We start from the raw sequence: 17591 nt of genomic DNA on the forward strand, positions 1-17591 counted from the left end.
AGCATTCTCTAACTCTTCACGATCACACTCTCCTCAGGGTACACACTGGACAAATAACACATGGTGTCGAGTCAACATTAAAAACATCTTTTGCCTCCTTTGCACTTTGAGCTCTGTCAAGGCAGGGTCCAGGTGTCACTCACTCATTTTTGTTTCTCCAGTAGCAAGAATGGCATATGGGAACAGCTTAGGAAAATGCTTTCTGTGTGGCATGCTTAACATAAAATAGGAATATTGATGTTTGCTATGTCATTGCTTCACAGAAATGTGGAAAAGCTGTCTCCGTGTTTGTAAGTGATTGCAAATTCTTTACTTGAAAGAGGAAATATAGGACTTCCCTGGTGGCACAGTGGTTAAGAATCCACCTGTCAGTGCAGGGGACATGGGTTCTAGCCCTAGTCCGGGAAGATCCCACATGCCGCAGAGCAACTAAGCCCGTGAGCCACAACTACTGGGCCTGTGCTCCAGAGGCTGCAAGCCACAACTACTGAGCCCACGTGCCACAACTACTGAAGTCCACGCTCATAGAGCCCGTGTTCCACAACAAGAGAAGCCACCACAATGAGAAGCTCACGCACGGCAACGAAGAGTAGCCCCCACTCGCCGCAACTACAGAACGCCTGCGCGCAGCAGCAAAGACCCGACGCAGCTGAAAATAAATTAATTTTTTTTAAAAAGAGGAGACAGTTAAAAATTCAAGTAATTGCCATTCAAAAATTGTGACCTGATGTATTTTCAAATGAAAACATTTATATATTATTACAACTAACATTCATTAAGAATATTAGACGTAACTATTCTATGTGAAACTTTGAGGTTGTGGAGAGCAAAGATTCCCTGATCTAGAAACAGTGCCCTGTGCCTGAAGCTAATTCAGAAGGGATGAGGGCCCCAAAAGTGATAAGAAAAACCACCACACCAAGTAGAAACGCATTTCACTATCACAACACAGGAGGATGGAGGGTTCCAGAAGGATGTCTCCAAGAAAATAAAAACAAAAGAAACGGATGAAGTATGTGATACGTTTGAACATGTCAAGAAATAATTTACATTTCTGGCAGACAGTGACAGTGTCGGGGTGAATTAGTGAAAGAATCACAGAACAGGAAGCCAACAACAACAAAGTATTGACTCTCAGGCCAAAATAAAAACCGTACAAGAAAAGAAAGTCATAGGATGTTAGGCTCACTTGCACACAATATTTACATAAAACTGTGATGCAAAAACTAAATGATAATTTAAACAAAACTTGTTTAATTCCCAAATACTCACATTAGAAAATGGAGAAGAGAAAGTTTGCTTTGTGAGCAGATACTGAAAGCAGGCCTAAAAAAAAATCTAATCTGACATAATAGGAAGTCAATGTTATATTTTCAACTAGAACATCAAATAATAGCTGTATAGGCATGCTCTTTAGAAACATAAAGTAAATCCTAGTAAAAGTGAAAAGACTCAAAAGCATTGGCTTTGAGGAGAATAAATAAGAAGCAGAGAGGAGTGACATATTGTTGTTGGGTATTATAACTCTCACAGTACTATCTGAGTTTTTAAACTATGCACGTATGTTACTAAGATAAAACTAAAAGTTAAGTTAGAAAAATAAAGATAATAAAGAGAAGGAAAATGGTAGACCTAGGTCCCAAACTAGTCAGCACCTGTTTGCAGGTAGGAGGGCATGCCATGGAAGGAGGCATGTGGAAACATGCACGTGTGCTTTTGACTGTGCCAGTGACTGGGATGCTGCTGCTATTTAGTGACAGGGCCAATAAGAGGTCCTGCTAAGTACAGAACAGCCACACACACCAAGGAATGGCCAGAACAACTGCCAGTGGCACCTCCACTGGAAAACACTGCAGGAGATGGGAAAAAGAGTAAAGAAACATACAATGAGAAGGGGAAACGGACAGAAGAGAGGGAGCACAAAGCAAAAGGAAACTATCACATTAGAAGATATAAAATAATAAAATGGCAGAAAAAAGTTGAACCATATTGGTAATCATAAAAATTATAAATCCATTAAACAGTCCTGTTTCACCAAAGGTAAAGATTAAGATGAAAAAAATATTTACACGTAAGTACTGATAAAAATAAAGTAGATTTAGTAATATTAATATGATATAAAAATGAATACAAGGAAAAAGCATCAAATAAAACAAAGAATAATAGCTCATATTAATAAAGCTTATAGCCCACCAAAACTATAGAGTAATCATGAACTTTTGTGCATCTAACAACAGAGTTTTGAAATATACAAGAAAAAATCTGCTACAAATGCTGGGATATATTGAAAACTTAATTAAGACAGTGAGAAATTCTCTCAGAAATTGAAAAAGAAAGAAAGAATTTGGTTAATATAGTTTATAAGCTTATTCTCTTATGGACAGAAGTCTATGTATGACTTTACACATATAGGTAAATATGTATGTGTGTGTATATATACATATGAAACACACACATGAATGAGAGAAACAAAGATTGGTAATCAGCAATAGAAAATTATTTTCAAACACGCTTGAAGTATTCACAAATATTAGAACTCATGCAGGCTACATTCTCTGACAATTAAACAAAAAAGAAGAAAAGAAGGAAGGAAGGGAGGAAGGGAGGAAGATTTTTAACAACCAAAGAATAAGCCAATCTATCCACTTGGATTTTATTTAAAATTCTAACTAAATCTTGGAGTAAACAGAAAATAAAGCAGAATGGTTTTTGAGGAAAAATGTGTTATTAAAATTATCTTAAGAAACGGAAAAAACCTGAAAACAAACATCTTTAATGCAGCTAAATGCTTCTATAGAACAGACTTTTCCTCAACAGATGGGAGCTGAGGCTGAATAGAGAAAGTGATGGGCTGGGGGAGATATGCATTTGTGGTACTCAGATACTGCCCGGTACTCAGATACTGGGGAGGTCTCTGGAAGCCACAGATGTGTCCACGAGAAAAAGAATCATCGAAATATCTGTCAAAATCGGATGTTGTGAAGCCAACCTAAGAACTTTCCTTTTCATTACCTTGCCTTCAACCAGGTCAACCAGGTTTAACTAGGTCAGAAGCTTTGATGAACAATCGGAAATCAGAGAAGCAGGGAAAAAATGAAGATGAACACACCCCTTCCTCCAATAGAGCTAAGAAAGGAACTTAACCTTAAATCCGATTTGGAGTTTTAACTATTTCATAGATTAATTATTCTAAATACCAAAATGAGACTATGTGTTGCAACTGAAGTGGCCATATGTATCAGCCGGGGTCCCAGCAGGAAACAGATGGCACTCAAACTGGGTAATTGAGGAGAGTTTTATACAGGGACATTTTACTATGGTGTGAGCAGGGTCTGAGGAAAGCAACAAGGATGGCGCAGAACCTCCGGGCCTGCAGCAGCAGGAAGTCAACAGCACCACAGAAGGTGCTGGGGCAGAAGGGGCTTCCAAAGCCTGCAGAGAGTAGTGGCTTGCTGAGGGCTGCCTGGCAGGAGAGGAGTTCTTTAGCAGAGCCAACCCACTGCAATCCAGTAGATGGGGGAACAGGCAGAATAAATACTTTGTCTTCTCCCTCCTCCTACCCAGACTCTACCATCTCCTGCTAATGCTTCCTGATGATCAAGTCCAAACTGAAGCCAAAGGACAATGCCATCCATATAGGTCTTCTCCCAGGGCCAAGAGCAGGGAAAGGTGGAGAGTGGATCCCAATGGACACATAGAAAATATCCAGTACAATAGATAAGCAACAAGGTCCTGCTGTAGAGCACAGGGAACTATATTCAATATCTTGTAGTAAACTGTAATGGAAAAGAATATGAAAAAGAAAGTATGTATATATATGTAGAACTGAATCACTTCACTGTACACCAGAAACTAACACAACACTGTAAATTAACTATACTTCAATTTAAAAAAGAATATATCCAGTACACAATAAGACTTAAGGCCACCAGACAAACAGAGCCTACCTGTGTTTTCTTCTAAAGAGAAGGGAAGAACTACCCCCACTAGGTAAATGTAAAGGTACAGTGGGGAAAATTAGGAAGTTACTTTTATGAGCACGCCCTGAGTGTTGTACTCGTGGACTGTACAAATATAATGTATAACAGAACATGATTATAAGTTAATTACTGACTTAATAATTCAGGGAAGTGATAAATTCTTCTAGGAATAAATAGTGAGAGGAAATTTAATCCTGGTTCTGGGACTTGACTTTCTGGGCTCCAACCCTGTATTTGTGTTTTTTGTTTTCTGATAATCATAATGTCTTCAGCTACAAAGACTCCTCTCTCCCTCTTCATTTACTGTAGTCCTGTTTAACACTTGTCCTTTTTGTCTTAACTACTTTTGCCTCTACTATTCTACTGCAATTATTCTTTTATCTTTCAGTTAAGTCTCTTTGCATTCAGGCATTTATGCACAGAATTCCTCCATCTACTGAAAGACACTTTTCTCGCCTTTGAAAGAAAACCTCTCCTCTTCTTTTCATCCATCAGAGCATTGCATTCATCTAGGCTGGCTTCAGCCTCTGATTGTCACTATGCTAATCTGAGCCCCATTTGGGAGGATGGAATGGTATACTGGAAAAAGCATCATGATGATGATAATAGCTATTATGTATTAAGCCCTCAGCAGGGGGCAGGCACTTTGCTAAGCACTTTACATGTGTAGGGTAAAAAATTTTCCTTGACCCTCTAAGGGTCCCTGGCTGGGCCTGAAAATTAAACTGACAAAGACAGATTAACAAGAGAAAAGCATGCAAATTTATGTGATATAAGTTTTACATGACATGGGAGACTTCGCAAGGAAATGAAGACCAGACAAAATAGTTACACCTGAGTACTTTTATGCTGGGTTTGATGAAGAGTAGACAGTTGTGGAGGAATATGATAGGTCAAGGAGTATGTGCTAACTTGGGGGAAACTTAGCAAGGCCTGCTTATTCAGATTTTTCTCAATGTCCCTCTGTCTTCTGAGATAAGAATGTGCCTTTCCTCCAGGTATAGGGAGAACACCTCTCACATGAATGTTTTATGACCTGTTTCAGGGGCTGAGGATCAGAGAGACCTTCCTGTTTCTGCCACTTTCTCAAACTCCTTCAGTTTCCAAAGTGCCATGTTTTGGGAGAGCGAGAACTTGTCCTGAACCCCATCACATGCTTTCTGCCTTCTGATTCTATCGCTTTTCGCCATGAAGAATCTGAGGTTTCCTTGAGTTTAAGAAGATCACAGAGCTGGTAAGTAGTGAACCTAAAATTGTAAGCTGGTGTAACTGATCCAAGACTGTGCTCTGACTACGCTCAATGGTCTCTCAATTCATATTTTCTTTATGTTAATTTATCTCTACACCTCGCTACCTTTGTGACCTTAGAGAATTCACTCAACCTTTCTGTGCCTCAGTTTCCTTATCTGCAAAATGAGGATGATAATAAACCTGGGTCTTCCTCTTTGGCAGTGTTGTTGAGAAAATTTCTTGGATGTTTATGGGAGTTGAGGCATTTAAAACTGACTTGCTGGGAGGCAGTGTTTCATTGTTGTTGTTGATAAACAGTATTTGTACCTATGACTCCAGGCTACACTCTCTCCTAAGAAGAGATCTCAAAGTAAATAGTCCTTTTAGGAACCCACCTTGACTCCCTGCCCTCCTTGATGACTACAGGGCTGGTTCTCTTTTCTGGAGATGCATTTCAGCATCATCTAGCCTCTCAGTACCGTAAGAAGGACATTCATCCTGTTCCAGAACTTTGGGGCAGGGGGCAATGGCTCCTGGACAAAATGCACTATGAAAGCTCTTCCCCTAGACGCAAGCATTTTTTTCCACCGGGCTTTTTTCTGTTTCCCTTTTAAAAATAATAATAATAAAGTTCTCTTATTACATAACTATGGGACAAGGGATCAAACAGTGCTTAAAATGCAAAAAGTGCCCTACATTCCAACTGCTGTTGCCCAGAAGAAACACCCTTTGCAAGACTTAAATAAACCCTTTAACTCTTACCTGCCTCTGATGCATGAAAATTACAAAGAGCACCATGCCTTTATCGGTTATTTCCCAGCGACATCATGTGATAAGCAAAATACCCCAACTCCTGGAATTCTGGCCTAATTCTAGAAACAAATCAACCCAAGAATTTTATAAACACTCATTTGATTTTCATTATTTTCTTATCAAACACAAATTACAGATTTTCATTGCCCAACATAACTAAGCAAAATAATGGGCTCCCTAAATATATTCCGAGAATTAGGCCTAGTAAATCAATTATGTCAGTTAAATTCAAATGTCTTATTTTAATTAATTCCATTTTGATATATGCTATTAAATACCTATTTAAACCTGGCACTCATGAAAATAGGCTAATGGCATCTTTTTTTTTTAATTTTTATTGAAATATAGTTGATTTATGATGTTGTGTTTCAGGTATACAGCAAAATGATTCGGTTATACATATATATAAATATATATATATATTCTTTTTCTTTTTTAAATTTTATTGGAGTATAATTGCTTTACAATGGTGTGTTAGTTTCTGCTTTACAACAAAGTGAATCAGCTATACATATACATATATCCCCATATCCCTTTCTTCTTGCATCTCCCTCCCTCCCACCCTCCCTATCCCACCCCTCTAGGTGGTCACAAAGCACAGAGCTGATCTCCCTGTGCTATGCAGCTGCTTCCCACTAGCTATCTATTTTACATTTGGTAGTGTATATATGTCAATGCCACTCTCTCACTTCGTCCCAGCTTACCCTTCCCACTCCACATGTCCTCAAGTCCATTCTCTATGTCTGCGTCTTTATTCCTGTCCTGCCCTAGCTTCTTCAGAAGCTTTTTTTTTTTTTAGATTCCATATATATATATTAGCATACGGTATTTGTTTTTCTCTTTCTGACTTACTTCACTCTGTATGACAGACTCTAGGTCCATCCTCCTCACTGCAAATAACTCAGTTTCACTTCTTTTTATGGTGGAGTAATATTCCATTCTATATATGTGCCACATCTTCTTTATCCATTCATCTGTCGATGGACACTTAGGTTGCTTCCACATCCTGGCGATTGTAAATAGTGCTGCAATGAACATTGTGGTACATGACTCTTTTTGAATTATGGTTTCCTCAGGATATATGCCCAATAGAGGGATGGCTGGATCATATGGTAGTTCTATATTTAGGTTTTTAAAGAACCTCCATACTATTCTCCATAGTGGCTGTATCAATCTACATTCCCACCAACAGTGCAAGAGGGTTACCTTTTCTCCACACCCTCTCCAGCATTTACTGTTTGTAGATTTTTTGATGTTGGCCATTCTGACCAGTGTGAGGTGATACCCCATTGTAGTTTTGATTTGCATTTATCTAATAATTAGTGATGTTGAGCATCCTTTCTTGTGTTCGTTGGCAATCTGTATATCTTCTATGGAGAAATGTCTATTTAGGTCTTCTGCCCATTTTTTGATTGGGCTGTTTGTTTTTTTGATATTGAGCTGCATGAGCTGCTTGTAAATTTTGGAGATTAATCCTTTGTCAGTTGATTCATTTGCAAATATTTTCTCCCAATCTGATGGTTGTCTTTTCGTCTTGTTTATAGTTTCCTTTGCTGCACAAAAGCTTTTAAGATTCATTAGGTCCCATTTGTTTACTTTTGTTTTTATTTCCATTTCTCTAGGAGGTGGGTCAAAAAGGATCTTGCTGTGATTTATGTCACAGTGTTCTGCCTATGTTTACCTCTAAGAGTTTTATAGTGTCTGGTCTTACATTTAGGTCCTTAATCCATTTTGAGTTTATATTTGTGTATGGTGTTAGGGAGTGATCTAATTTCATTCTTTTACATGTAGCTGTCTAGTTTTCCCAGCACCACTTATTGAAGAGGCTGTCTTTTCTCCATTGTATATTCTTGCCTCCTTTATCAAAAATAAGGTCACCATATTTGTGTGGGTTTACCTCTGGGTTTTCTGTCCTGCTCCATTGACCTATACCTCTGTTTTTGTGCCAGTAACATACTGTCTTGATTACTGTAGCTTTGTAGTATAGTCTGAAGTCAGGGAGCCTGATTCCTCCAGCTCCATTTTTCTTTCTCAAGATTGCTTTGGCTATTTGGGGTCTTTTGTGCTTCCATACAAATTATGAAATTTTTTGTTCTAGTTCTGTGAAAAACGCCATTGGTAGTTTGATCAGGATTGCAATGAATCTGTAGATTGCTTTGGGTAGTATAATCATTTTCACAATGTTGATTCTTCCAATTGAAGAACATGGTATATCTCTCCATCTGTTTGTATCATCTTTAATTTCTTTCACCAGTGTCATAGTTTTCTGCATACACGACTTTTGTCTCCTTAGGTAGGTTTATTCCTTGGTATTTTATTCTTTTTGTTGCAATGGTAAATGGGATTGTTTCCTTAATTTCTGTTTCAGATTTTTCATCATTAGTGTATAGGAATGCAAGAGATTTCTGTGCATTAATTTTGTATCTCACTACTTTACCAAATTCACTGATTAGCTTGAGTACTTTTCTGGTAGCATCTTTAGGATATCCTATGTATAGTATCACGTCATCTACAAACAATGACAGCTTGACTTCTTCTTTTCCAATTTGGATTCCTTTTATTTCTTGTTCTTTGATTGCTATGGCTAAAACTTCCAAAACTATGTTGAATAATAGTGGTGAGAGTGACAACCTTGTCTTGTTCCTGATCTTAGAGGAAATGGTTTCTGTTTTTCACCATTGAGAACAATGTAGGCTGTGGGTTTGTCATATATGGCCTTTATTATGTTGAGGTAAATTCCCTCTATGCCTACTTTCTGGAGGGTTTTTATCATAAATGGGTGTTGAATTTTGTTGAAAGCTTTTTCTGCATCTATTGAGATGATCATATGGTTTTTCTCCTTCAATATGTTAAAATGGTGTATCACATTGATTGATTTGCGGATATTGAAGAATCCTCGCATTCCTGTTCCACATGTAGATGTATTTCTGATGTATTTGTGGGGAGGAAGGTGATCTCCACGTCTCTTACTCCTCCACCACCTTGAAGGTCTCTCTTGGCATCCTTTTGTAACGAGTAAAAATATCACAAACTTCAGAGTCAGCTGGATCTTTTTTTGACCATATCAGCAAGTATTTATGCATCATACAATGCTTCAGATAATGAGGCACGACTCTGGGCTTTCTTTCTTAGTTCCCATTTCCCAGGAGAAGAGAGAAGAGCTGGGGATAGGTAGACTTAGAGAGCTAGACCTGAAGAGAGGTGGGTCATATCCAGATATTAGCACCTATAGAATGTCAAACCCACAAGTTAATGGGCAAGAATTCCTTACAATCTGCCTAAGCAGGAATGTGGGTTTATTTTTTTGTCTCTAATTAAAAAAAAATTCTAGAACTCCTACATACTAGTTCACTCTGGACAACTGAACTTCTTTGAATCTCTGTCCTTATTTTTTTTTTTTTTTTTTTTTTGCTGAAAAACTACTGAAGGATTCATTTATTTTATTTACGTAAGAAATACTTTTATAAGGCTTAGTATGTGCCTGGCACTATTTTAATCATTCTACAAATATTAATTCATTTGATCCTAATAACAACCCCATGAAGCAAATAATACTATCATCTCTCTTTTACAGATGGAGAAATTGAAGCACAGAGAAATTAAGTACTCTGCCCAGGGTCACATAGCTCGAGATCTACAGAGCCAGATATCAAACCCAGGAGGCTGACTGCAGAGCTGGTCCTTTTAACCACGATACAAGCTGCAACTGCTCTGGGAGGCTGAGGAAATGGAACTCAGAAGGAAGGAGGAAATGCAAGAACCAGTGGTAAGAAACTGGTAAATGTCTCAGTTAATCCAAACTTGTGTTGGCTATTTACAACCTATAATAATAGTGATAAATCTGGGGTGAGTTAAAAACATGATGAAATTAAAACCATGTATTGATACAACAATAACATGTAACATGAGAGGAGGAGTAGAGTTAGTGTTCTGTTCTATCTTGTTAAGGAGGGGCTTAATTTAACAGTTATGCAAGTTAACATAAAGCAAAAGGAGATAAAACGTAAATACTAATCTTGTAGAGGAAAATAAAGGGAGAATAAAGAGAACATAATCCAATGGAAAGTACGAAATGAGAGAAAAAGAAACAAAACTCCCCAAATCCCAATCCAACAGATTTTTTCAAAAATTTTAGCAAGCTGATCCTACAATTTATATGAAAGAATAAAGGGTTTTAAATAGCTAGAACAGTTACTATAAAGCTAGATTACTCAAAAATGTGTTACTGGCACAGGGATATACAAATAATCTATTGAAAAGAATACCTGTCTTATAGCTTAGAACATGATAGAAGTTAAAATCCATGACTTTGTTCTAAAACATCAGCATAAAAAAATATCAAAACTGTAATGTTTGGTGAATCAAGCAAATTGCAAAAAGATAATATACAAGATGATGTTACCTATGTAAAAAGTTAAGATACCATGGACATACAGGTAATAAAAAACCCAAAAACATACAGAGGAACAACACATAGTAACTAAAGCATAATGGTTACCTCTGAGCAGAGTTGGGAGAATAGAGCATGAGGCTTTAGTTGTATCTGTTGCATTTTTTTTTCCATACCAAAAAAAAAAAAAAACAAAAACCTGAAGCTCTTATGGCAAAAAATTTAACATCTACTTAATCTCAGTTGAGAAAATAGCTGTTACATTTTCTGAACTTTTCTATATGTCTGAAATATTTTGTACTTAAAATATTTTTTAAATCTAAAAACACAGAGAAAGAAAATAAAAGGGAAGAGACAGAAAGGAAAAAGAAGGAGGAAGAAGGAAAAGAAACTAATATAAAACCTCAGTGTTGCGAGAATTTTATTAATACCTGCATTCAGTGGTATTTGGGTGCCATCACAGTCCTCAGGGATACCATCCTCTTTCCCAACTTAGGCCAGGGGTCCCTGGACAGCTCAACTGGCAGTCCTCCTAAAGAGCCCCAAAGCCTTTCTAACCCCCAAATATTTGGCTGTTTAGCGGGGATGCAGAAAAACACGTTGCTCTTAGGTGAAGGACTCAATGGAAATGTTGACCAACTTTCTCTGTTCCCTAACCAGATTTAGAGATGACACTGGGTCACTGACCTTTTCATAACCTCCACTGGTCCAGGTCTTCCCTTTTCATTGCCAGACCCCCAGGCTGTTCTCTAGTTAATTTATGCCTCCTGAAGGGGGTCAAGCTTATTATTGCCTGCATATATGATCCTTCCTTCTATTGGAGGGACAATGGTCCCGCCTGACTTAGGCCACGTGGGGAAATGATGGGGCATAGAGTTGCCTTCCAAGGCCCCTCACAGCAGCTCTTCCACCTCTGGCCCCAGCTGGCCCTGATGCCACTAGGGTCCATCTCTACCCACTACAGACCACACTCTGGTTAGCACAGATCTCCAAGGAGAGCCCTGTACTGGAGGTCGAGACATTTGCTGGAGACTTAGGAGAAGCCTTGGGGCTTCCCACCCCCATGAACCCCCCCAACTACCTCCCAGGCACTGTTCTTTTCCTTTTTCTTCTAACCATTCCCTACCGTTTCAGACTTGCTTTCCTCTCCTCTAACTCCCCTCTGTAAACCCTGACCCAGCCCCCTTTTTATTAAGCTATCTCTTCTATAGACACTTACCCTGAAGATGCCTCACCTGGGAATTTCTACAATCCATGGTGCAAAGCTCCCAGCAGCCTGATGATATGATGGGCAGGCAGATCAGTCAGCAGGCTTCCAGCCTAGAAGGGCACTTTGCCAGGTAAGGGGCGTCTCTCCCAAAAGGAAGACCTTGTTAATCCTTGGCCCTGGATAACTCATTGGTTCTGTCTAACATAAACCTCTTTGAGATGAAATATAAAACACAAGAAGAGCTACTGCTACCAGACTCTGGTGGAGTCCACCTTATACAGAGGAAGTCCAGAGCCTGACACATAACTTCATTAGGGTATACACAGGATTTTTTTTTCCCGAATAGATACACATTTTACTGTATGATTTTGACTAAAGTGTTTTCACAGCTGATACAGTTTTGGGGGTGTGGATTCCTATGCTGAAGACATGTATTTTTAAATTTACTACACTGATTTAATAATTTGATCATTTATCTCTAAGTCCATTAGTATAATCATCAGGCTCACAGGATTTCTCTCCTGCAGTTATTAACTCATGACAAAACCCATGATCTGACTGTAAACACACGTTCTAAAAAGGCTTCAACATGTTGACCTTGAAGTCCTTACCCCACTAGCACACAAACAGGGGTTCTCTCCCACATGGATTCTCATTCAACAAATATTTACTAGGTGGCTACTCCTGCCAGGCACTGTGCTAGGAGCTGGGGACACAACGGCGAGCAAAGCACACACAGCTGCCCTCTCTTGGAGCTGCCATAATCGTGGTAGAAACAGGCTCTCCGGGGAAGGGGGAGATATGCACACACCTACACCTGCATGGTTTTCTCCCACGTGGAGTCAGACGGATGTGAAGGCCTGACTCGCTTCTCACACGCACAGGGTCTCTACCGCGCATGGACTCTGATGTGCATGAAGGTTTGTGCTGTAACGGAAGCCCCAACCACAGACACTGAAAGCAACGGTTTCTCCCCTGCATAGACGCTCTGCAGAGAAGCTCTGTGTTCTAAAGAAACCCTTTACCACACTTGCACATTTGTAACATTGCTCTCCTGTGGGGACTTATGGAACTCAAGGTTAGTGCTCTTTCCAAAGCCCTTACTACACTTAGCACATATAAATGGGTTTTCTCCTGTATTAATTCTTAGATAAACTCGAAGATCTAAGCTCTAACTGAAGAAACCCTTATCACACACCCATCACGTTTGCAGTTTCATTCTCTGGAGAACGTGAAGATTCACTGTGATCGAAATCCTTCCCACACTCCTCACACCTACAGGTTTCTCTCCTGTGTGGACTTTCTGACGAGCATGGAAGCTTGTACTTTAAGGGTTTCACATTGAAATGGTTTCTCTTGTGTGGACCCTCTGATGCTCTTGGAGGTCTACGTTCTGTCTGTAGCTCTCACAACACTCCTCACATTTGTACGGTTTTGCTCCAGTGTGGACTCTCCAGTGGATGAGAAGGTTGGGGCTCTGATGGAAGCCCTTGCCACACTCCTCGCACTTAAAAGGTTTCTCTCCTGTGTGGACCCTCTGATGCACGCAAAGATTCGTGTTATAACTGAAGGCTTTGCCGCATGTATCGCACACAAAAGGTTTCTTTGTCGTGTGGACTCTCTGGTGGATGTGAAGGTCTGTGCTCTGACGGAAGCTCTTGCCACACTCGGCACAGTCATAAAGTTTCTTTCCCACTAAGACCAGGTTGCCATAGATCTCCAGCATCACCTCTTTGTACAGGGCCCTTTGTGCAGGGTCCAGCTGCCCCCACTCCTCCTTGGTGAAGTCCACGGCCACATCCTTGAACGTAACAGGTTCCTGGGAACTGGTCATCTCTTCTTCCTCAGCAAGGTCAAGGAGTTAAGGGGGCAAAGCCGAGCCTTGCTGAGGAACGTCCACAGCCCCAGCAGCTCCAGAACCACTTCCTCCTCCAGACCCCGGTCTTGGCTAGTAGTTTTGGCAGGAAGCCTCAGGTCACAGGTGTATCCTCTCAAGATGGGGTCCAGCTGCCTGAGGAGTTGCGGTCTTCTTTCCTACCAGCATGGCTTGTTCCTGGCTCAAGCCGGGTCTCGGGTCTCTGGTCTCCCGGCCCGGGGCCAAGCCCGCTGGGGCTGTACTCTGTCCCTATTTTTTAAAAGGGAAAGATTATATAGGAAACGTGTTAAATGTCTGGCATGGTGGCAAGCAGTATTTGTTTTAAAAAGGCACATTATTATTGCTATTGCTGTTATTCCCGTCATTCCCATGATAGCAAGCTCTTTCTATGTGATTTTTATGTTTTCAAATATCTCATTAAACTTGCAAACGTATATTTAGATCCATGCAATATCTCCAAGTGCATTTAATGACAGGCTGTGTCATAAGGGAACTCTGCTGTAGTTTTTGTCTTTTAGAAAACTGCGGTTCAGAATCAATGTATCGTAGAAATTAAAAGCCCAACTTGAGGTAAAATTGAGTCATAGTCCGTTGCCTTAGGCGAGCAGAACCATCCATCCCCCACAGACAGGTCAACACTTGGTACTGACGGGTCTTACTGAATCTTTACGTAATCTAAGTTTTGTTATACTGGAAATGGTTAATTAAAAGAGGTAGGGGAGTCTGAAATGTCACAGCAAGTTCCTCTTGGCCCACTGCCACGTTTCATGAATTCCTGTGCTGAACCCATTTGGATTAAGCAGTGACCCAATCCAAATAAATTGCTTCTGTGCCTCTTATCTCCTATTACCTATTTATGTCCCAATACATCTGCATTGCGTGGCTCAGTAAGATCCATTAAGTCCCTGGGCAGTGTTTACGGCTAATTTTTTTTTTTCTTTAAGGCTCAGATTTATCACAATAAAGTGACAATACTGTGCAGACAGTGAGTCAAACCCTTTTTAAAAGAAAGGAAAGAAAAGAAGTATAAGATATGCAATTTCAGTCTGTGAATTCTCAGAGCAACTCTGTGGGTGAGAGACAATCGTTGCTTGTAGGTTTTAGGTAAAGATATAATTTACCTTTATTTGCAGACACAAAATTCTGAGAAAACGTTACTTGCATCAATTCCTCTGGCTTTAAAAATAGTTATGAAATTGAAATAGTTACCTGGAGGAAGACATTTCATTCAATGTCACAGGTCAGGCACACTGACTAACACCCCAGATACTACTGATGTACTTTCAAAATTTAAAATAATGTTTATACCATTTATTTATTCATTCATATATAGAGCACCCATCCTGGAGTATCTGGGACACTGAACAAGGTTTACATAAATCTGACTGCTTTTTCCTCTGGGCCATTTGGCTCAGTCTGGTAGACCATAAATATTCAATAATACTTTACAATGACAAAGCATCTTTTAGGCAAACATCTCTAAGCACATTATTCACCAATATTACAATCTCCTTTTTAACCTACCGGTAAAGTCACAGAAACTAATTGACTTTCTTCAAGGTCCCATCACAAATTGTTTATTTAATAGAGTCCAGGTGTCCTGAGTCTAGCTATAACTAAAGGGAGAAAAACACAAACACATTTTTTTTAGGTGCTTAAGCTGATGACCTACACTAAATATTTCTAAATTGAATCTATTAGGCAAAACGTCCTCCTTAAAGATGTTAAATGTTGTGACGCATCCAATTGAATTTTACAACTTTTCTTCCAATTTGCTCAAGGCCAGTTACCATTTTCAGAGCCCCAAGAATGACCTATTTTAATTGAATCCTGTTACAAACACTTCAACTTTCACTCTTTAATCAAATCAGTTTTCTAAATAGAAATTAAAGTTGAAGCAGAAAAATAAAACTTTTCATGGAAAGATCCAGGTGAAGTAATAACATAACTGTACCAAAATATTCAAGCAAAGTCAAAGCTTGGAATTACTGTGAGATTTGGGCAAGTCTAGAAGAGTTCAGGTTACCCAAGCAAAAGGAAATATTTTAAATTCTTTATTTTACCTCTTCTACCAAATGTTACAGTAATGCAGGTTAAATATAAAATATTAATAAAATACCCCCAAAATGGGAAGACTGTTTAAATCACTCAAAACTGTGACTGCCATAATAGCACGTTTTGAAAACCCGCAACTCCAAGGAGTGTAATTGACTGAGGGCCCCAGCTACTGAGCCCTGAAATCCATCACGTGTGCTGGAGTTGGCACTGAGGCCCACTTCCCAGGGTTGGTCCCTGCCAATGATGAGCATGGCAAGGTTATGACAATCCTGGACCTGGAAGATGTGGGACTCTTCTGACAGGAGACTTTGCATCAAGGACTCCCCAAAGACCTGGTGAAATTTCTTTGAACTTCACTTACGTCTAAATGCTTCACTCAAACTTCTTTCTTCCTTCCCTTACTCCTTCACTCATCAGACCTGCATCCCAGCCTCTCCTGGCTCCCACTCCAGTTTCTCTCATGGGTGTTTCCCCTAATAAATTTCTTGCATGTTCGATACCATCCTGGCATCTGCTTCTTGGAGGACCCAGACTAACACATCATCTGATGGTGATGGTGATGAATGATGATAAGGACTAACAATGATGATAAGGACTAACATTTAATGAGTTCTTTAAAAAATGTCAGGCCCTGGGCTTCCCTGGTGGCGCAGTGGTTGAGAGTCCGCCTGCCGATGCAGGGGACACGGGTTCGTGCCCCGGTCCGGGAAGATCCCACATGCCGCGGAGCGGCTGGGCCCGTGAGCCAAGGTCACTGAGCCTGCGTGTCCGGAGCCTGTGCTCCGCAACAGGAGAGGCCACAACAGCTAGGGGCCCGCGTACCGCAAAAAAAAAAAAAAAAAAAGAAAAAAAAAAAGTCAGGCCCTGTGTTAAGAGATTGCCTGAATTATTTCATGTACTCTTCCCGATAACCTCCAAAAGGTAGATATTACTCACCTGAGGGAAGTAAGTCTTAAAAGGTTAAGTAACAAAAACAAGACTACATTGCTTGTGAAAGTCTAATTTGAATGCTTGTTTTTCCTAAGCCAGTGAAGTGTAGAAGCACTGGTGCCAGTAACTAGCACATTATATCACTTCTCTGTATTACTATTTTGCAGTACAATCTTCTAGTCCTTTTTCTGGATAGTTATTACACAGTTATAATTATACTCAAAATAATAAATGTAATAAGTTAAACTTTTTTTGTAAGAAATTGTATTTTTACTTGAACTTTCTGATTCCTCTAAAATTTTCAGTTAGTCTGCTTCACTTTGGTTACACAGACCTGATCCAATCATTCAAATACTGTTAGTTAACATATTCAAATATTTTCCATATTTGTACCACATATATGTAGCGCCACTATATCAACTCTGTGTAGTGGGGAATTTTTCCCAAGCCATTAAAACAAACAAAGGCCAAGCAAATGAGCCAAGGCCAAGTAGCTTAGACAATCAGAACTATAAAAACATCCAAAATAACAATACTCAGTCTCCAATTTTAGAATTTATTAACAGTATTAAATAGACCGCTTTAAATAACAAACTAATAGGCTTTTTCTAAACAAAACAATTGGTACAATAAAATGCACTTACAAGGATTTATATCCCATAAGCGTCTTTCTAAGAAAAGACTGCAGCTTGGAACTTGCAGCAGCTTGCTAATTCCAGAACAGAAATTTCCGATAGCAGCAAGTGTCATTTAGAATAATTTGAGCTTCCTTTGACTCATAAATAAATTGACTTTCCTCAAGGTCCCCCAGGAAACACTGGGTCAGTCTTCAGTCTTGGCAGATTTCAGCTGATACTGCAAAACAACTCCCTGAATACAGAGTATTCTAGAGTTTTCATGTGAAAGAATGATTGTAGTTGCTACAAATAGTTTCTACTATATGCCAGTTGGCAGTATAAAGGGGTGTTCCATCAGCAACCTTCCAAAAGAGTCTTCTTAAATAAACATGCATTCTAGTAAGAAAAGCATACTTGCCTTGCAAATGGAACTTTAAGGCAAGTTATCAAGATTTCGCCCCCCAACTAGGTTGTCCTCCCAAAGACC

The 17591-nt window shown here is 39.5% G+C and overlaps 1 protein-coding gene and 1 pseudogene across 1 annotated transcript; both read right to left on the bottom strand.

Annotated features, from left to right (window-relative positions):
• The window catches only part of LOC132426048 (cytosolic beta-glucosidase-like), a 151704-nt pseudogene that overhangs the window by 109543 nt on the left and 24570 nt on the right, over positions 1-17591 (bottom strand).
• LOC132426047 (putative zinc finger protein 56) lies at positions 11703-13486 on the bottom strand. The gene is made up of 2 exons (XM_060012746.1): positions 12903-13486; positions 11703-11733 (listed from the first exon to the last, which is right to left on the bottom strand). The coding sequence occupies exon 1, from the start codon at positions 13455-13457 to the stop codon at positions 12960-12962; it is 498 nt and encodes a 165-aa protein (XP_059868729.1). The 5' UTR covers positions 13458-13486; the 3' UTR covers positions 11703-11733; positions 12903-12959.

The sequence above is a fragment of the Delphinus delphis genome, chromosome 5, assembly GCF_949987515.2.
Source record: "Delphinus delphis chromosome 5, mDelDel1.2, whole genome shotgun sequence".
NCBI classification, from domain to species: Eukaryota; Metazoa; Chordata; class Mammalia; order Artiodactyla; family Delphinidae; genus Delphinus; species Delphinus delphis.

What these genes read in the sequence shown, in the direction of transcription:
- LOC132426047 (XM_060012746.1), bottom strand. Translation starts at nt 13,457, where the DNA reads ATGACCAGTTCCCAGGAACCTGTTACGTTCAAGGATGTGGCCGTGGAC.